The sequence below is a fragment of the Poecilia reticulata genome, linkage group LG1, assembly GCF_000633615.1.
Source record: "Poecilia reticulata strain Guanapo linkage group LG1, Guppy_female_1.0+MT, whole genome shotgun sequence".
Classification (NCBI taxonomy): Eukaryota; Metazoa; Chordata; class Actinopteri; order Cyprinodontiformes; family Poeciliidae; genus Poecilia; species Poecilia reticulata.
The window spans coordinates 15,821,041-15,841,990 of NC_024331.1; the positions used below are offsets into that span (position 1 = coordinate 15,821,041).

A 20,950-nucleotide genomic window follows, 5' to 3' on the forward strand; every position below is an offset into this window, starting at 1 on the left:
CCCACAGTCCAGACCCTCACCTACTTCTAAATGGGGTTTCCTCTAGTAAACAGGGGCTAGCATGCAGGAATTATCATTACAGAATGATGGTCTGATAAACCAAGGCGAGGGCTGTCATGAATGCTGCTTTAATATTTGTGAAAACTAATATTTTGTTGGTTTATATAAAATCATATTTGTGTGGCAGAATGACCCACTCATACCTCAAGTTACTTGCAGCAGTAAGTCCACCAAAATATATTTCTATAAGAATCAGGGAGGCTGAATTCAAATGCAACCTACAGTTAAGTATTTGGAAAATGTCTTGAAAGCCATGTATTCTTTCTTTCTTCTTCACAATAACGTGCCACTTTGCTTTGGTATATTCTATACACCACAATAGATGTTTGTGGTTCTAATGTGACAAAATGTAAAAATGTTCACTGTAAATGCAACGTAATTGTGCAGAACATCAAGCAAAATCAAGTAAAATCACAGTAATAGCATCAAAATGAAAAAGAATTCCACAAATAAAAAATGTTGATCAGCATTTCAGAGTCTATTTCCTTCTTTAAGAAAATGAACTTACTATAAAGACAAATGACAAATTAGTTGTGGAATACAAAACAACTAATCTTAAATGCACCAATAAATCTGTAATATATCAATTAGACAAAATATATAAACAGAATCAGATCTACTCATGCCTTAGTGATACTTCATGTTCCATGATAGTGATTGACGATCTTCTCAATTTGAAATGCCTTGTTGCTGAAATGTGCTATAGAAATAAAATTTGATTGACTTTATAATCCACTTAAAAAAGGTCGTTTATTCTGAGTCAAAAAAAAGTTTAATTTATAAATACTTGATTAAAGCAGTTTTGATTGCTACGGTTAACTAAAGAAAATAACCAAATCATGTTCCTGTATATGTCAAAAACCTCAGTTTCAGGATACACAACACACCTACCTGATCAAACAAGTTGAATTACGAAAACATGTACCACAAGCTTCTCTTGAACTGGCAAGAAAAGCATTCAGTTCAGCTCAAAAATACTTTAATAATCCCAGAAGGAAATTAAATAAAATGCCATGATTGGCTGCCATATATTAGGTTGATTGTTCTATTTTGGAAGCAAGAAGAAGAAAATAGCCAAGCAATGACATCCAAAGCCAGTTTTAATTTTTATGCAGTCGAGAATTCACATTGAGTACATTCTAATCAAATACAGTGAATTAAATATACAAAGTGTGCAGGTGTTAAGTTGAAGACATCAATTTAAACTTGAAAAATATTACATTTTGTAATTTATTTTCATAATAAAACATACTTAAATAATTGCATTAAATAAATGCAACCGACAACTGAAGAGTTTGAAATTTAGCAGTGCAAGCGTTCATTCGTAGATTACCAGATTGAAAGACGGAGAGCACCATTAAACCCAAACTCGCTCGCTGTAGTCCTACAGGTCTGTCACATGTTTGCGCTGATGTGACTTGAGGTGGTCCAGGCGTTTGAAGCTGTGGCCGCAAATGGCGCAGCAGTATGGTCTTTCCCCCGTGTGGGTGCGCTGGTGCACTTTCAGGATGTCTGCCCTAGTGAAGCTCTTGTCACACATGCTGCACTGGTGAGGTTTTTCCTGCGTGTGAATCCTTTGGTGCAGCTTCAGGTTCCAAAGGCGGCTAAACTTGTTCCCACAAACAGCGCAGCAATAAGGTTTGTTGCCTGTTTGGCCACACTTGTGAGTTTTTAAGTTGGCAAAGGATGGGAATCCTTTTCCGCAGTGGCTGCACAGATGGAGGCCCTGCCCCAAATGGATCCTCTGGTGGACTTTCAGATTACAGGCTTGAGTGAAGGTCTTTCCACACTGGTTGCAGATGTATGAGGATCCTTGTCCTGTGCCTTTATGAGACTGTTTGTGGGGCTTAAAAGAAACCGAATTAGGCAACGTGGTAAAACAATGGTTGTGGGTGCTGCTCCTTGCTTCATTTTCTGAGTTTTGATGATGTAATCTTTGTTGCATGTTTAAAGTGTCACTGTATGAAGCCGAGGATTCATATGATGCAGTGGGGAACTGAACTTCCTGCCCACGGAAGCTCATTCTGCTGCCCAAATCACCAGATATCTGCTCGGAGTATCTGATATTTGGTTCCTGCAGATATCCTTCTTCATCAATAAGCAAGCCGCTGAATTCCCCGCTCACATCACTGTTAGTCCTAACAGGGGAGCTCTCCTCAGTTCCTCTGTTCTGTGGAGACCCTGCTGTATAACACTGGTGCTCAGCTCCTTCGGGATTTTTCCTGTTCTCGTTAAATTGATTAACATAACTAAGGCCGTCAGGTAGATGGGTTGGAGAATCTTGTAGCCCATCATAGTTATCCATCTCTCCATATCCAGGTTTGCCAAAGCTACCCAAGTCGTTCAAGATGTACCTGTTCTGGAAATTTGATTCAGAGAGGACCTCCGATTGTCTGTCTTGGCTCAAGGCCGGTCTCTGGTCAAAGCCAGGTTCCCAGTTCACATGGCAAGCTGGGTTATTCTGTTCACTGAAATGCTTACTTGGTCCTGGTAGACTTGACTCTGAAATAAGATAAACAAACTGTCAAGTTGGTCTCAGTAACACACCTAGCATATGAATAATGTAGTCAGCTTCCAATGTGGATCATGTTAAATTTTCTAACACAAAGATCGCAAGACGTGTTTTTCTCTATTTTTTGTAGTCTTTTCATAAATAAATACTGTTTTCATCACCAACTTGCATAGAAACTCACCTTCTTTGCAGACACTCCACCTGTGGGATTCCTCGTCTCCTGGCTGGATGTTCTGAGGAGTTTCTTCTTTGAGTTGTCTCTCACATGTGTCCTGCTGTACACTTACACCCTAGAAGATAAGCAATAATACAAAAGTTGCATTTAGGGTTTTTTTTGTTTGTTTTTTTTATCAGTGGCTGGAGTCTTAAAGGATATCTCTACTTGAGTTATTTTGCCAAGTGAGATTCAGAAATTTGCCATTGTTTCAAAATGGTTCAACTTGAACTATTTTTTACTGATATACATTTTTTAAAAATATTTTAATGAATAATAATTAATATCGTTTTTTTCTTTTATTTACAAATTTGATAATGACAGAAACAACTAAAGAAATTAGTATGTTTTTTTGTTTTTTGATGCCCCCAACAGCTGTCCAGGTCAATTGAGAACTTGTGTACTATCTATATATTCCCTGCAATTTACAAAAATAAGATCTCTCTAAATAATAATTTCTTTATCAGTAGCTCATCATTGCCAATCCAAAACTATTTTTGAGTTTTTCTGCTGCTCTGGATCAGCCTTAAAAGAAGAAGTTCATGATATCATATTTTGTGGGGCTTGAATCCAACAACTCTTTTGACAGCAAGACTCTGTATAAGCGGCTCCTAGAATGAAACTTTATTGCCCAGTAAATTAAATTATTTCTCAAGTCATAATACAAATCTGACTGATCTTATTGTCTGCGATAGGTAGATGTTCCAAACGTGCATCCCAATACACAAGAATGAATCCCCAAACCAAATACACACATGACTGAAATGTGTGTACTGAAACTGAAATGTCATACCGACATTTCGGTTGCATTTGTAAATAATACTGGGATCTGGATGCTGCACATGCAGATTGTTATGAGTGTTAATAGAATGTGACTAAAACAATTACCTAAAAAGTAGCTACAATTAATGTTTTATATCATTCTGATTCTAAAGCAGGTTCTGATGCTATTTAGTTTCATTTTGATTCATTTGAGTATAAAACACATCAGCCTTTTTTGGGAATTAGAAGTCTTACATTAAAAGCTGACTCCCAGTTGAGCTACGGCATATCTGTTGTACACACCCAAGAAAGTGTGACATAATTTTTAGCCTAACATTTGGTAGGACATCATTAGCATAACAGACAACATTTAAGACATAAAGTGTCTTTTGTGCATCATTAATCTTAGGGTGTTATATTGTCACTTTAAAATCTGTCTAAAGTCTTTTGTTCTATCAATGATAAAAAAAAAAAGTAGCATCAGATTGTAAACTGAAATCTAAAATGCCTTTAGGCTGCGCAGGTCATTTATAGATGTCCATCTATTTGAATTCTGACTCTTTTAACAGTTTGACTTTGTGGGTTCCAATAAGTGTATTTGTACCTCACAGGATGATGTAATCATGTGGGGTGACTCTTATGAAAGCCAGCAATAATTAGATCTAATATGAACGCCTGGAAAATAACTACTGTCAGCACGATTTTACGTTTTATTCCACCTGCTAATACGGCAAGGTCATTTTGTTTGTGTCTTATTTGTAGCATAAGCCCATATTAATTTATGTAGATATATTTGTATGTGTGTCTTTAGTTTTCATAGTGATCCAGAAGATCCATTACAACTGTGGTGATGGGAGATGTTGAAATAAACAAACTTTAAATCACCCGTCAAGGCCATGCTAAGCTTGGTATCTGCTGAAAATTAGCTGTGCGTATGTGAATAACTGTTTCCAGCTGTCTGAATTATCAACACCTATTGTTCATACTCTAGTATTAGCTACTATGCTCACCATTTTATAAAATCCCACAAGGAATATGACCTGCGATTATTACTGCTCCCAAAGCTACATTACTATGCAAGTTTGTTGCGTTCAGAAAAAAGAAACTCAGTAAAGTATAAAATGGCATGCAACAAACACAAGCCAGTCATACAAGACTAAACCTAACAAAAACGATCTTTGAAAAAAAAATATCTTCAATATCTTTTTCAAAGTTTCCAGGTACAAGCTTGAATCACATTAGCAATACAAGAAGAAGGTGGTCCGTGGAAAGAACTGAAGGTTAAAACCGAAGCTTTTACAATAAATTCTGAAATTAAAAGGTAGCTAAAGCTCTATTCGACCATGTCGGGAGTCTCCGTGTAGAGTCCTGGACTACCTGAAGATAAACTAGCCCTTTCATTATGAGATAGATTAGTGTGGAGACAAAATCATTAATAAAAATCCAAAATCTATGTATTTCTAGATAAATTAGGTCCAATGTAATCTCAGGACTCTTAGACTAACAGCACACAGACTGTCAGATTAATAAGGGCCAGTTAACATCTGTAACCAGCAGTGCTAAGTGTGATCACCATGTGAAGATAAGTCAACTCAAAGTGGGACGGAGCAATGTCTAGCAGTCTGGTGTGAGGATTCCAACCTGAACTGTAACATCCAAATAAAAACAAAGGGATTGTGGAGAATTTACTATTGTGCAAATTTAGGATTCACATATGCAGTTCAACTTTGTGAAGCTTTGAAAGACATCAACTCATCTCTCACCCAGAGAAGTTTTTTTTTTCTTTTTCTACTGCGTAAGAATATAACTTGCACCTGTAACAAAGGGCAACTTATCTGCTGAACTGAATGAATTTAGATCAGTTGCTTTTACTTCACAATTAGTGAAGTATTTTGAATAAGATTTTGTTCTACAATACCTACGATGGTTTTAAAGAACAAAGTATCGGGTTTACTTGACCCAGTGCAGTTTGCCTCGTGCCTAATTTGAACGATGGAAGACAGCTCTACTGGAAAAAAAAATTTTTTATTAAGTTTTTATGTTGAATCCTGAAAGCCCATTTGGATCACTAATATTTATCAAAGAACAGTTCTGAGTACTGTAATAAGTCTGATTAATCCCAAATTTATCAGCTCAAAAGCACAGAAAAACTTTGCATAGATAGCACACCAGTGTGAGTTCTTAAAAAAACCCACCTGTGCCTCACTGCTCGTCTCTTGCGTCGCCTTTTCAGCGTTCTTATACAGTCTCTTTCCAACAGTGCTTTGGTAACTGTGTGCCTCTTCTTGTGTCACTCTCTCCTGTTTCAGGCTTTTGTCTGTGTAGAAGACAGAAAAAATACACCTCACTCAATGCACAAAGGGCCAAATAGTTTTGATTATTAATATAAGAACGATCTAAAGATCTTAAAACACTTTTAAATCAATTATGAAGTTAGAAACATGTTTAGATATCATGCACATCATGCAGAAAGGTTTGCATCCCTCCATGATGTTTTGTTAGTTACCACACAGTAACATCTGAGGTATACCTCTCTCTGTAGGACTTTTTATTTTTCTTAACCAGACAAACTAATCAACTAGAATACGTATTTATACTTGTGACTGACTTGTGAAGCCGACTTTCCCCATGTTCATAATATCTAGATTATGATGGAAACAATTACTGAAATGGTTCTTGCATTATGTGTAGCATAAGGTGTAAGCAATAACTCATAAATTCCCCAATAAGCAGTCCAGCCAAACGATTCAGAATCGCTGAACTATTTTTCTTGAAAACTACAGCTGTGCCACAGTTTCACCAAGAGTAAGTAAGTAAAAGTAAGGTTGCCAGTGCCTTAACCAAAACGACCAAAGTGGCATCATTTCCAACAATTCCATCTAAGCATGGATTAATATTTAGGAATTAATAATGTGAAAAAGAGATTTGAATGTCTCAATTTATCATACTGCCTTGCAAAGCAGTAGATGAGGATCCTTGACACACCTATAGATTGAAGCAGAAATCATTATTAGTAATTGTTTCGAATCGAAAATCGATTTTGAATAAAACCGTGGTCCCCAAACGTAGAATGGAATAATGAGATGGTAAAAAATCCCCATGTTTGAATGAAAGGCAATGAAGGAGCAGCCAATTTAGCACATCCTATAATCACTTATTTTAGATATTTGTGAGCAACCTGTGAAGATAGCTTTCCTTCTGTGAACGTTTCTAATTTTTGAGAAACTACAGTGGGGTGATTGATTGGGTTTATTTACCATGATGCATAAGACCTAGTGATAAAATAACTAAAATGATGACGTAGTTTTCGAGGGACATGAGAAATCACCCACCTGTCAGGCTTTTGTCCTCTCCAGCAGTTCTGGCTCTCCCGCAGTCAACACACATCTCCTTCCCGTTGTCTTGCCTATCTTTCCGTCGGCTCTCTGCCGACTTCAGCCTCTTCTCCAGGGATTCCACCTGCTCTCTACACCGCAGCACTTCCTCCACAAAGCTCTCCTCCACCAGCCGGGTGATCTCGTAGATGGCAGCCTTGAACACCGTTTCCATCACTCCAGAAAGCTGGGACTGAAAAGACTGAATAGTCTCTGTCATTGTGGCGACCATGTGTTAAAATTTATAGCGGCTTTAACGCTGAGCGAGAAGGAAATGTCCAAATTAAACTTCAAAGCTCACTGGAAAAAATTGCTCATACCCAAGTAAAAAAAAAAGGGAGGGAACTACTACAAATTAGTTTATTAAGCCACACAAAAAGGCCGTAAAGGTTTAATGTTCAGCTGATTTCCATGTCAGTAAAGCACAGCTAAATAAATTATCAGGGTAAATATGAATTGTTAGCCACCTAGCTTTTTACACTAACTTTAGTTTATCGCAAACCCACCGTTATCTGAAATATCTCTTACCCTTTCCATTCTTTATGCGGTCTACTTTCAACCGATACATTGGTGTAAAGGGTTACCTAATAACTTAACAGCTATCTTATCCCTTAATAGAAACTGTTTATAATCGCAACTGTTATATTTCCCAGCATAACAGCCTGACTTCCTGCTTTAAAAAAATAAAAATAAAAAAATACGACTTCTTCGTCTATTTTTATGGCGGCTGGCAAACAACTTAATGTGCTATACCGCCACCTTCCAGATTGGAGTATGGATCATATTTTCTATTACTACCATACATGTACAATTTTACTATACACTTATTTATTTTTTTTACATTCAAATCAACAGTATTCTTTTTTGCAGCACTTTTAGCAAAATTGCCAGCCAACTAATTACGATTCCGATATGGGGAGTGATCCATACTAATTTGAAAACTGAGTGAGTTATATCCAATATAATATATAGCCTTGAATACTTGTATGTAATCCCACTTAGTTTAAATACTTTAGATCAACATTATATCATTTTTCTTTTTTTCTTTTTGCTCTTTCTTTTAGTTTGTTATTTTGTTTGTAATTTCTTTTAATTCCTGTAAAGCACTTTGTATTGCCTTGTTGCTGAAAATGTGCTATGTAACTAAAATTACCTTTACCTTTGTTAATGTGGTATTTGAGTCTGAACAAATCACAACCGTCTTTTCTCTAACTTCCCCCAATCCACTGGAAAATTAAATTGCCATTAATGTATCTGTAATTATTTTTGTTTTTCATAATATTTAAATTTGGAATTATAATAGACATATCTGTTTTATTATTTATCATTTTAGAGGCATCTGTATAGATCTGTATATACTCTGAATATGTCCTTCCTACTTATATATTCCATCTCATTTCTTACTAATTATTCTGGCGGAGGAAATAAATGCGCGCATTACCGCCCCCAACTGGTTGAGTGTGAATTAGATCGACAGTCGACTTCTAATTTTCATTTTATCCTTAAAATATATTTCATATTCTCTGCTTTCCTTGTATTTTATCATAACAGAATGTTATTCCCTCTGGGTGATATGCAAGGTAAAAAAAAATACTAAAAACCTTTCTAGAGCATAAAAAATATAATGCGGTTACGTTTTAAATTACTTCCTGGTAAATGTGTTGTAAATTAGTGTGGTCATGTTCACGGTTAAACAGAAAAGTCCAATAAGTTAGTGTGATAAACATGAAACTCTTCAAGACTAGATTTTTAGGGAAAGATAAAAAGTTTCACAAATGTCTTTGGATTACAATTCTCTTGAGACGAATCAGAATTTTTTCCAATTTTTAAATTTGACAATGATAAATAAATAGATAAACTAATAAATAAATACTTATTTCACGTTTAATTTTAACTAATAATGTCCACATATTTTAATATGTATTTATCACTTTTATCAACAACATATGTTTTTTAATTGAAGATTTTCCATATGTAATTTCCGGGTGTTTGCATTAATAGGCTTGACTGAGTTGCTGTCGTTGAATTTATAAGCTTTCGGAAAATTTAAAATTAAAAGAAAATCTCGTTATTCTGATGTTTTTCACGGTCCCACACTGGTGTCCACTAGGTGGCAGAAGACGGGATTATTTTCATTCACCAAAGAAGAAGAAGAAATAGGCGGAAGTAGACACGTTTTAGCCACATTGTGGCATTGTGTGTGTCACGGAATGGCGCGTCTGTAGTTCCGGAGGTTTACGTAAACTGAAAGGTAATTTGCTGCTAATATTGGTTTTAATTTATTCTGGTGGTTTAGGTAATTTAAAATTACAAATAAGGATGAGAGTTCGTGACCGGATATTAGCTCAACTCCAACCGTCATTTGATGTGCGTCACACAAAGCGGAGTCCGCGTCCTGTGCGTGTGAAGGAGCCATATTGGGTCAGCCGTTAATACCCTGTTTTTAATGCTTTCGTTCCACAGCTGAACTCGTCTGGGCACAAACGGAGGGGCCTTTAGGTTTTATCAAGATGTCGGCGGATGATTTTCAGTCGAAGTATGCCTCCGTCATGGAGAGTATGTTGAAGAGCGCCATCGCGGAGACGACTAAACTTTTTGAAAACATGGTGGATGAGCTGAAAGAAGAAATATCCAAGATCAAGAAGGAGAACGAGGACCTGAAAACGAGATGTTTCCAATATGAGACTGCCAAAAGCAAACCGGTTTCTCACACAGGAGAAAGTCACTCTGTTACAGAACCAGGCGATGCCTCTGAGAAATGCGACACTGCTATACAGTGTGGTGAGTAGGTATCTTTATTACATTAAGCATAGCGCAGGACTAGTATTATTGACTGTGTTTTTGTCATTTAGATTTTATAATAAGGCGCGGCAGAATTTCCACGTTATTTTGCTGGGTAACATAAGCTCACGACCGTTACGTAATCGCGGCGTAAGGCCAATCTTATCAGGAGGGTGGGATACGTAAAAGGAGGGAAACCGTACTGTGGTCTTTCGGTGGAAGGAACAGGTGAAAGCAAAAGCGATTCTGCAGCAGTCTTATGGCGCTATAGCTACTTTTACTAAATTACATGACAAATTTCCTCATACGTTACACATTGACATTTTCTGTCCTTCTCAGTTTCTTTTTTTTTTTTTTGTCTAGAGCGTAAAGAGATTAACCAACTAAAGGGCCAAGAACACATTAAAAAGTTGTTGGATATAGTGTTAGACGCTGGTTGTTTCTCAATTTCCAACTTTATTATTATTGTTGTTCGTTTGGTATCCGACTGCATCTAAGTACTAAAGTCAAAGCAAACGAGCAGTCTGGTACAGGACGTCTTGTACCGTTTTCTTACCCGCCTCGAGGACGTTTTGTGCCCACAGTAACAACCACTAATTAAAGTAGTTTCTTAAAATTGGCTGTTGGCAAGGAAGCGTTAGGGGCCTCAAATATTTATCTGCAAAGGGTTTCTTCGCTATTAACTGGCCATAACCGGCATAAGAACCACAATCGAAGGAAGTGAGTTGTATACAACCTTCAAAAATAATACAGTATTACGTTAAATTGTATTACATTATACCTTTGATTATTCCTCTGCAAGTCATCAAAGTACTTAACAAAGAAGATAAACTCACACATTGTTTTGTTTTTCATGGGTACTAGTTATGGTCTTAAAAAGATGTATTATTATTATTGTTTAGTTTTATGTCATGGTATGTTATTCCCTCATCAAAAACAGTCACTTGATTGTGCTGTGGAATGGAAAAATATATAATTCCAGCCTTTAAAATTTGTCTACTATAATATATTTTTGTCAATTATAAAATTTCAAGTTTAACAGAAAAAGATTCCAAATATATTTCAAATAAATTACATTTAAAATTATGTGCTTAAGAACATTTAACTCTTCAGTGTTTTAGAAATATTCTTGCTAAACCTGCAGCAGGTAACTTTTTAAATATGTTTTTTTTTTACACATTTGTTAAAACGTTCATTGACTGGATTAGACAGCACCTGACTGTTGTCATACATGTGCCATCGCTATGCACTGAATCAGGAATATTGGTGATCAGGAAAAAGTCACAATCATACAGAAAAATCTGAAAAAGGATGCACTGTTTTGCCATTAACTGTCAACACTATAACTAGATAACATCCAAGGGTATCACTTTTAACACAGATCAGTAAAAAGTTTTAATTAAAAAATGGGAAGGAAGTGGGAAGTAGTTACAGTTGTTTGCTTTTTGACATGTGCTGCATTATTTAGTGTTTATCTTTATGTTTTGTGCAAATTTTGACATTTTGTGTAAATTTGTTTACATCTACATTATTTTTGCCTGAAACTGTCTCACTGCTGCCCCTCTTTCAGTCAAATGATGATTAAGTTTGTAAATTTTCCTATTGGTTACAGCAGTACAGCTTGGTACAACTTTGTCACAGAACAGGTTGAGGTATTAAAGCTTCTCACCCACACACACAGTCCCACCAGTGCTTGGTGGTAAATCACTAGTTGCCACCAGGCAAGCTCCCCGCTGTGAATGCACAGACTAAAAAATATGGACACTGATGATGATGGGTAAAAAGTTTCCCCTTAATGTTAAGATGTTTCTCCACCATTAGCTTACATGTTGTGCGGAAGAGGCTGTGAGCAGGGCATACACGAGTGTGATTGAAAGTGCTAAGACCCTCCTCCTGTCTCTTATTGGTTGTTTCTGACCAGGAGCTGTGCATTTTCCACAAATCGCAGTAGAATCACTTAGGAAGAGTCAGAGTAGATTTTTTTTATCTATCTTTTAATTTACAGTCAGGACATGGTAACGGTTGTAACAAGTATGTTTTAAAAAAGAAAGTAGGTACTGTGTATTAACTACAAAGTTTCACACTTGTTTCATATGAGAATGAGAAACAGACCCTTTTGTCAAAACTAAGTACTTTTAAACTATATACTTAAAATGCACACTATATTTCAACTGTCTGGTTAAGTGTAAGGGACAGCGTTCCTGCTGTTATTTTTGCTTACTTTTTTTGCTAAAATTTTATATTCCTACTGTTGCCATATTGGGACTTTTAAAAAGGTGATGTTTTACTCTTAACACCTCTCCTTTGTCGTTCATTTTCCATTATTTACTTCTAAACCACTCCCTCTATTGTTACAAATGGTTTTGAAGTCTCATAAAAATGTGTCAGACTTCTGCTGTCGATCTTGGATGGTAGAGAAGGAATATGACAAACTACATGTTTTTTGTAGCTACTCCAGTTAGTCATGTGCTGAGTAAAACTTATGCAATACGTGAATTGTGTTCCTGTTTCATATACTAAGCACTTTTCTCTGAACACTATAACAATTAATGGAAAGCGCTAAGCAACATGCTTGGTAGGCCTACATTCCTCCTGACTATTAACCAATCAAAAATACAGTATGCTGTTGCAGACATTTTTGAATTTGAAATGAGAAAATATGAGCAGTTTTGGGGCTTTGAATTATATTACTCAGTTCTTCTAAAAATTAAGATATTCTAAAGGCAGTAATGCATATTAACTGTTATTCAAAAATTTCCCAATTTTACTATTAATTTCAGTCTACCATGTGAAATTGTGTTTGAGTGTGAAACAAATTATTTTTACTGACGTTTTTATTCATGTTTACAGATCTTGTTCCTTGCCGAACAATTCTGGTGGAGGAATGTGAACCATTAATGCGCACAGAACTGGAAAGCCATGGTCAGCAATGCAGCTATAAGTGGAACAACTACAGTTTACAAGAGCACAACTATGTCAGTTACAGAGACAGAAATTCTCAGATGGAGTTTGTAGTTGTCAAGGAAGAGGTGTGTTTTAGACTTGGTGCTTAAGATAATTCCCATATTTTTCTTGGAAAATGTATTATTTGTTAAATTCCTGCAATAATCTCACTGCCATTCTTCTCTGCAGTCCCAGTTCAAGCAAGAAGATGATGACCCTGAATTTGAATCAGGTGGGGTGTGGGAATTGGAGCCTGCATTTTTTTATGTTGCATTCTCTAATTTTTAAGTACATTGTACATTTTTTTAAACTAAATTCCCTTTCTCATTTATCATTTTTGTGTTAACCAGGTTCATTTGGGGCTTCTGTTGGTGGAGCTCCAACTGGAAGACCTAACGTAAATAATTCTTCAACTGCCCAAATAACAGTACCTCAAAAAACAAACAACCCAGTGGTTTTACAGTTACCCTGTTTAGAAACTGAAAGTTCACAGGTAACACACAACCAGTCCACTGACATGCAGCATTCCTTGGTTATTTCACTTAAAGATGCCCTGAGGGATGATATTAAGGAAGAGTTGGAAATAGTGGAAGTGGCAAAACAAGGGCTTGCAACATCTGAGGGCAAACAAATCGTTCCTCAAGTATGTCACATGGACAGTGCCACAACACATAAAGAGCAAATCCATTTAGAGTCTGCATCAGTCAACTCAAACATGGCAGGTGAAGAATTAAACAAAGAAGCCCTTAAAATGGAAGATAATTCCAAGCCCAAATCTTTAACGGGTCGCAAAAGAGGACGCCCACCAAAGAAAACTAGGCAAAAACGAGCTCTTCCTACAACAGATAAAGATCCAAAACACCAGGTGGAGTCAACACATCCTTTGGTGACTTCATCTGTGATGAGTTTATCAATCAAAGAAAGTGCAGATACTTCTTTGAAAGACGACATCATAGATGTTGAATCTTTGAGTTGCAGTTTTTCCTCTGGAGAGCAACCCACATTTGGATTGCAAGATCTTTGCCCAGAAGTTGAAAAAGATGTGACAGCAGATAAAACACCAGCCACCTCATTGGGTGTACCACTACAAGCATCTTCAAGTTTGCTCAAAGCTTGCCAGACTTCAGTTAGCCTTCAGGATGCCTTGCTGCTCGTTGAAGCTATGAATCAGACAACTTTGGAAAAGAATGATCTCCCATTAAAAGTCACATCACAGCCTCAGATCACCTCCAGTCCTGTTTCTTCTTTGGGTTCCTTCAAAGCAGTAGTTGAGACCCCAGCAGTGCAACAGATGGCTCCTGTTGAAACTCTGACCTCATCTGCATCTGCCGATTTAATGGCTGTCTCTTCATCAAAAGTCGTAGACCTTAAAAATGTTGTCACACTACAACCGTCACATTTGCCTCCAAGCCGTACCGCATCATCTTCTTTGTCATCGGCTTCTGCTACTCAGACTGTCATTAAGTCACTTCCACTTCCTCTGATCCATAGACCAGCACCCAATAAAGGACCTCGTACAATAATTATTCTCCCAAGACCTTCTCTTATATCTGATATTGCCAAAGCAGGGTCTCAAACCCTATGTTCTCCTGTTAACCCAGCAACTTTGAACAAAAGTTATCTACCTCCTTCATCTACATCAGCTACGCCTCCCCTTTCTTCAGTTTCTAAAAAAACTATTAAAGTTGTCTACAGGAAACAGGATCCTGTCATGTCTTTACAGTCAAGCACCATCTTTACAGATCATCAGTATGTGGCACCTCAAACAATAACTATTGTTTCAAAAACAATGCCATCTGGAGTCTCCAGAGAACCTGAGACGATTGCTCTTGCAGCAAGCCTGGATGACAAGGAACTCGTAGCTGCTGTTCATCCAGAATCATCAGAACGCCTGATGTCGGAGTTACAAGAATCAAGTTCATCTTATTCAGGTCATGCAACATCATCTGAAAAATTACACAACACAACTGACGACCTCAACTCTTCTGGACAAATTAGCTCTAATGCTGAAAGTACAATAACTTCCATTCAAGAACATTCAGGTTCAGAATTTCCAGCTGATGGAGTACCACCATCAGTGTCTTCGGCATTAACCCAAGGTTCTGAGCGCAAACTCAGAGCAGTGGTCAGATTAACTCGACTCCCGTTGTCCATTTCCACCAAAGAATCTGTCTTAATCTCAACGTTAGTATCAAAGGGTATCATCCAAGAAAAGTCATATGTTCATGTCTCAGATGAGGCAGATCTACTAACTCCTGATTTGGAACAGGACATTTTATGCAGTGATATGGAGGACGAACAAGAAGGTGCATTCATAACACAGGAGGATACATCTGACCCTCATGTTCAAATGAGTAAAGCTCAGTTTCTGGCCAAACTCTCTGTGTCACCTTTGGAAAATGAGGTAAGCTGTGCAATTCCATAAATATAGTGAAGTATTTCTATTTTCTTTTTGGATTGTACTAAATTCATATTTTCTTTTTTACAGTCCAATATTAATGAAAGTTCAAATGCCAAAGGAACCAAATCCATTGTTTCCCGTCTACGTAGTCATCTGCAGGCTCATTTGGATGCAAAAAGAAGTTCGACAAAACAAGCTGCAGGAGAAGAAATGCGGACTGAGAACAAAAACAACAAGAAACCACGACTAATTGCTCAAGATTCAACCAAAATACCAGCTCAAGCTCTTTATATTGTCTCTCCAAGTAAGCTTGCTTGTATGCAGAGTTTAGGACTGCACAAGGGCGGTGGTGAACTAAGTGATGCTTTTAGAATGTCAGTATCTACAAAAGAATCACCTAATGTAGGTTTCAAGAAGCCTTGTTCAGGTAGACATAGTGTTACAAAATCTATATCTGAAATTCCAAGGCAGTCGAGCTCTCCAAAAGAAAGTACAAGCATAAATGTAACTAAATCAACTTCTGTAAGCCCAAAGAAGTCCCCTTCAGATGAAAATTATACAATTTCAGGAATCAAAAGGTCCAGTTCTGTCAGTCCCAGGAGACCCACTTATATAAGTTTTAAAATAACAGGAGATGATTCCACCCCTAAAAGTACAAAATCCAGTTCACTGAGTCCTAAGAGGTTAACCAAAGTAGCTTCTAGTCCTGAAAAGACAAAATCTAGTCCAGGTGAAAGCAGCTCAAGCCCTGAGATGTCGAGCACTCGAAATTGGTCTACATCACCTAAATCCAACCCCAAGACAAAACCCATGAAAAGAGAATACAGTTCTTTCACTCCTAGGAGGTATATCGTTACTGCAGACAGTTCTATTACTGAGATAACTAAGAGTGAACCTGAATCCCCCAGTCCAAAGGGTTTTAAAATGGCAAAAAATGATCCCAGTCCACCAATGACTGTAGAATCCAGTCCTAAGAAACCTCAAGGCCATCGTGGTCGGAAAACAAACCATAAAGTTGCAAGTGCCAAGAAATTGACCAATGCAGCTAAAGGTAGGAGAAGAGTTGGGAAGAAACGAGGTAGCTATAAAAAGAAAAAGCTGGAGTTACCAGTGATTTCATCAGGGGTTGTGAAGAAGTGGAGAGCTAAAGTGTGGTATCCTCCTACACTTCCGCCCAATGAAAAACCTATGACGGATATAATAAGGCCGCCACCTCTAAAGGTTGAATACAGGATTCCAGATATACCCCTTAGTGCACCACCTATTGTGTCACCCTTACAGCCATTGGCTGTCATTGGCAGGCATCTGCTGAGGAACCAGTGTGGAGAATGTGGCCGTGTTTTTAGCAACAGCAATGCACTCGAGAGCCATGTCAGTCTCCATAAAATATACCGGCCTTTCTCCTGTAAACTCTGTGGGAAGTACTTCCCAGACTCAAAGACTTTTAAACGTCACGATCGGGTACATCGCAACGGCAGGATTCATGTGTGCCAGCATTGCGGGAAGGGCTTTGTTTATCGTTTCGGTTTAAGCAAACACATCCAAATGGTCCATGGCAGGATAAGACCTTTTATCTGCCAGGTATGCGGCAACGGCTTCTACACCAAACGGGATGTAGAAATCCACATACGGATCCACACCGGAGAGAAACCTTTCCAATGCCACATCTGTGAAAGGAGATTTACAAGGAAAGTGGAATTGAATGTGCATTTGCGGTGGCACAATGGAGAAAAGAGACACTGGTGTCAATATTGTGGTAAAGGATTTTTAGATTACAATAACCTGAAGAGACACAAATATACCCACACCGGGGAGAAACCATATTCCTGCCCACACTGCCCCAAGAATTTCTCTCAGACTGGTCACCTGAAAAAGCATGTTAAAACTGTGCATAAAAAATAAAACTGGAATAATTTTTTTAAAAATAAGGGCCCACCCTGTTCCTCTCGGTGCTTGCACTGTAAGAGATAAAATCACCTAATTGTACATGTTTATTCAAAAGTAATTTTTTCTCTTTGTTTTGTTTTAGTAATGACTTGATGCAAGCTGTACAAAAGTTTACTGCTTTAGGAACTGGTTTTATTTTTATTTTGAAAAAGAAAAGTAATTATCTTGTTTTATGCATGTAAGAGTTTAAGAAAATAAAACCAAAATGGCAAAGTGTATAATGTGAATATAGTTGCATTGACGAGCCCTAAAATTTCAATAGAATTTGCACAAAATAGATGCAACTTTTAGAAGATGGGTCGATGTCTTTTATTTTTTTAAAACTGTTATGTAACTGGCACAGTGTGCTTTTTATAGTGTAGCAAGAAAAAAAACATTTGTTGGTATATTTGCTGTTTAAAATAATTCATCTGGAATTTAAAGACAACGTTATGCAAACTTGTGCTTTTTTTTTTATATTTTAAGGTGGGAAAGTAGTTGGCTTTACTTAATTTGTGAGTAACAATTACCAGATTAGTGGTAACCTGTATTTTCATTGCTTGCCATATCTTTTGAGGAGTATGTTATAGAAAAATTATCTTACATACTGAATGCTTTGTAAATTTCCAAGAGTCTGCATGTTGTAGCTCTTAGACACTTGTTTTAAATTATCCAGTGATGCAAGTATTTGACTCACTTTCCCGTAACCTCACAGTTAAAATATTTAACGAGAATTAAAGCTACATTGGAATTTGAACCAGCAGTGAACACATTGTTTATCTAAATATAATTATTATTTAAAATAATTTTTTAAATATTGTAATTTGTTTCATTATGTAACTTTGTCCGACTTATTGTTTGACCGTTGAATTGACTTGCTTTTACAGTTTTTCAACACAAGTATGTAAGCACTTAATGTATCGACATCAGAAGAGCTGTAAATGTTTTTTGCTTTATTTCCCGTTTACACTGCTTATGGCAAGGATTTTTCATCAACAGCTTATAATTCACATAGATATCAGGATTTGAGCAGAAACAAAGTGTTCTGACATCAGTGTGTGATTTTTGTGCATGCTTTTAGTTTGTTTTGATTTCATTTCATGCCTTGGTTAAACCTTTTTGTCAAATAGGAAAAAGAATAACTTTGACGATGCTTCAGTGTCTGCTGACTGAGTTAAAGAAGAAAGCAGAAAAGTATTACATTTAATGATTACTGTTGCTTTGTAAAAGTAATATTTACTAATTGCCTAAGTTTTTTTTTCAGTGCACAAGATATTAAAATGTTTTAGCAAAACGAACTTGATATGTAAGTTATGAAAGACTGCTGTATATATTGTAAAGTTACTGATTTCTGTCAATTTCAGATGGATATTTTGTTTGAAGAAATAAATGAAACATTCTAAAGTCTTGTTTTTATGTTGTTGGAATTAAAATGTATCCTATAGACTTGGATTTATGCTACTAGGTGATATAAAACTTAGAGCTGTGAAATGACTTCAGATAGTTTAGTAGATATTTTGGACATGTCTCACTAACAAGATATTAGGGGAAGTCCAGATCTGTCCATACTGACTCTTCTTACCTGGAACGTTATTAGTGTGTCCTCGGAAAGAGCTGCTTTCCGAGGAAAGCAGCAACACCGAGAGCTGTTGCTGCTTAAAACATTTAGGCTCACCGCCTAGACCTGCTTCTGCTGTTATTTGACTTTGGACAAGCTTACAAGAACAGTACCTGTCATTTAGTCTATAATAAACACTCAAAAAACAGAAATAGTGAAATGATCCATTTTATTTGGTAATGCATCAGTTTTTTGATGCCTTAACCTTCGACGTATGTGGATTTGAATACATGTGCGCTGTATTTCACTTGTATGTATAATGTACAAGATGTGGCATCTGATTCTCAAAAACAGATTAAAACATTTTTGAAGAGGTTTTTTGTTCACTAATCTAAATGGACACAAAAGTGTCCAGATATCTAGTACTTGACTCTTGAGCATTAAAAACCAAGTTGCAGCGTTGTATTTAATTCTGCTTAGTAGCAATGACCTAACCTATCCAGTAAGTTATTGTTTGCTGGTGCTATTGCAGCACCAACAAAGTGTGCAATGAATGTCATCACAATAGTCAAAAGCAAATAGCTTTAAGTTACCAAACTGCATTAAATATTTATTAAGAGGGACAGAGCTTTTTTCAAGCAGAACATTTTATCATGTAAACTTCTTTAAGGCCCTACCACAAAAATAGATGCCAAAAGGCAAAGCCACAGTGGCAACGACAGAGTTGTAGCAGGAAAACTGTGTGAACGAATGATCGAGTGGTAGCATTTGCCCACATTGCCAGCCTTATCCACAGCTACAATCTCGACGATCTGTGAACAGCAGGAGGCGCTGTAGTACGCTTGGACGACGGAAGCATTCAGAGGGGTGTGTGTAAAATTCCCATTGCCTTGAATCAAGGAAATGCTTTGAATCCCAGTGCCGTTTTCATCAGTGAAGTTGGCAGAGAGCTCCCACTGGAAAGGTCCACATTTTGAGACGTCATGGGGGCAATTTGCCACTACAGCCGTCACTTCACACTTTGGCGGAATAAAGTCTGTGATCTGTGCAAAATGCAGAAAGAAAGGTGACTATTACATACAGTGGTTCTTCGTCATGTCCACAAAGCCCTAATAAAACTGGGTTTTTATGATTGATCATTTTACTTTGGAAATAAAATGCCACAGTGACAGTCTTAATCTTGAAATTAAAAAGGCACAGGACAGTGATTGGTCCAGAGGAAGCTGGTTCTATATGCCGTGACCTAGAAAAAATAGTCCCAATGTTTATATTTAGTTCTTGATATATTATAAAATAACTCAGACTCAGTGTTTTATCTGAGACACAAAAACTCAATAACTCAGAAATATAGGGTGGGGCAAAGCCAATAGGAGCTACTCTATTCTAAAATGGACTGGCAGCCAGCGGAGGGAGGTCATAATGAGATGTGCTCACTTCTGGGAGTGCCAGTTCAAAGACCTGGATCAACTGAAATTTTAACACTGCTTTGTGGACTTTTAAGAACTGGAGTGGCCTTTCAAATCAGTACAGTATTCTAACAAATCACTTTTTGGTTAGGTCTAAAAGTTTATTTCTAGAGCTAATGCAAATGCTTGGTGTGTTTGGTAATCCATGCAAGGTAATAGTAAAACTCAAGACAAACCAACATGACCTAAAAGTATTTCAGTTCAGTATTTTATAATGAAAAATTCCCCAAAATGAAATTTAAAATAGAATGTGAAGAAAGTCCCTCCAAACACAGGAGATCGATGGACATCTTTCTCTGGCCAATTAAAGTTTGCCAGTCTTTATTTAGCAAAGATAAAATGTTGAAAATGTGACTTTTTGGCCTATAGTTCTGTTCAAATTTGATCTAAGCCTTGACTTTGAAAATCATGTTTGCTTTGATCAGCCGAAAGCAACTTTTGACCTACTGACATTAGTTGTCATTTTTAGCGTGGATGTCTTCGTTTTTTACTTATACACCACACTTTCCATTTGTAAGAAAGTTGGAGACACGTGTTCTTTGCAGATGTTATTAGAATAACATAAATCAGAATAAAATCCTGTCTTGTTCTACCACATTTTCTTGGAGATCCTAATGAGAATATGTCGTTTACCTTATTGACGACAGACAGTCTCAGAACGGCGTAATTGGAGTCAACGCCACTTGATGATTTGGCTTCAATAGTCAGAGTGACATCAGTGCCTGACTCTGTGTCAGCAGTTGGTGTAATAGTCAGTGTAGCATTAGCATATACTCCACTTAGCAAACTGAGCCTGTTAAAAGATGTAAAAATGAGTTTTAAAATCATGTTGGAAGAATTTGTGAACTGCAAGAAAGATAATTCATCATAGCATGGATGTACTCCAACTAAAAAGAGAATTTACATTATCATTATTATCATTTTTACAATTATCAGTTAATTTTATATATATA

The 20,950-nt window shown here is 36.9% G+C and overlaps 3 protein-coding genes across 9 annotated transcripts in view; 1 reads left to right on the forward strand and 2 right to left on the reverse strand.

Moving 5' to 3' along the window:
- Positions 1 to 1,142: 1,142 nt before the first annotated feature.
- Positions 1,143 to 7,611, reverse strand: LOC103464106 (zinc finger protein 329). 4 transcript variants are annotated; one of them, XM_008407978.2, is made up of 5 exons: positions 7,451 to 7,611; positions 6,881 to 7,115; positions 5,744 to 5,865; positions 2,754 to 2,862; positions 1,143 to 2,562 (listed from the first exon to the last, which is right to left on the reverse strand). In XM_008407978.2, exons 1-5 carry the CDS (start codon positions 7,457 to 7,459, stop codon positions 1,445 to 1,447), a joined length of 1,593 nt encoding a protein of 530 aa, XP_008406200.1. In that variant the 5' UTR covers positions 7,460 to 7,611; the 3' UTR covers positions 1,143 to 1,444. The 4 variants fall into 4 exon arrangements, with proteins under 4 accessions (XP_008406200.1, XP_008406190.1, XP_008406174.1 ...); XM_008407968.2 differs by having other exon boundaries at positions 6,881 to 7,124; XM_008407952.1 differs by having other exon boundaries at positions 6,881 to 7,135.
- A 1,468-nt stretch (positions 7,612 to 9,079) lies between these two features.
- Positions 9,080 to 18,377, forward strand: LOC103464097 (microtubule-associated protein futsch-like). Its single transcript, XM_008407940.2, has 6 exons — positions 9,080 to 9,173; positions 9,386 to 9,703; positions 12,554 to 12,732; positions 12,836 to 12,878; positions 12,997 to 15,050; positions 15,135 to 18,377. The coding sequence occupies exons 2-6, from the start codon at positions 9,433 to 9,435 to the stop codon at positions 16,947 to 16,949; spliced, it is 4,362 nt and encodes a 1,453-aa protein (XP_008406162.1). The 5' UTR covers positions 9,080 to 9,173; positions 9,386 to 9,432; the 3' UTR covers positions 16,950 to 18,377.
- Positions 18,378 to 18,743: 366 nt separating this feature from the next.
- vwa11 (von Willebrand factor A domain containing 11) overlaps positions 18,744 to 20,950 on the reverse strand; it is a 48,274-nt gene continuing 46,067 nt past the window's right edge. For all 4 annotated transcript variants that reach the window (XM_017306045.1, XM_008407907.2, XM_008407914.2 and 1 more), the window contains 2 exons: positions 20,631 to 20,790; positions 18,744 to 19,574 (listed from right to left, as the gene is read on the reverse strand). In XM_017306045.1, the coding sequence (XP_017161534.1) occupies positions 19,197 to 19,574; positions 20,631 to 20,790 (538 nt within the window). In that variant the 3' untranslated portion in view covers positions 18,744 to 19,196. The remainder of the gene's footprint in view (positions 19,575 to 20,630; positions 20,791 to 20,950) is intronic.

Excerpts from the sequence above, each read along its gene's own strand:
- LOC103464097 (XM_008407940.2), top strand. The coding sequence starts at position 9,433 with ATGTCGGCGGATGATTTTCAGTCGAAGTATGCCTCCGTCATGGAGAGT. Across the intron at positions 12,733-12,835 it reads TTGTAGTTGTCAAGGAAGAG|TCCCAGTTCAAGCAAGAAGA; the intron begins GTGTGTTTTAGA and ends TCTTCTCTGCAG. Across the intron at positions 12,879-12,996 it reads TGACCCTGAATTTGAATCAG|GTTCATTTGGGGCTTCTGTT; the intron begins GTGGGGTGTGGG and ends TGTGTTAACCAG.
- LOC103464106 (XM_008407952.1), bottom strand. The coding sequence starts at position 7,490 with ATGTATCGGTTGAAAGTAGACCGCATAAAGAATGGAAAGG. Across the intron at positions 7,136-7,450 it reads CCGCATAAAGAATGGAAAGG|AGACTATTCAGTCTTTTCAG; the intron begins GTAAGAGATATT and ends CCACAATGACAG. Across the intron at positions 2,863-5,743 it reads AGACGAGCAGTGAGGCACAG|GGTGTAAGTGTACAGCAGGA; the intron begins GTGGGTTTTTTT and ends CTTATCTTCTAG.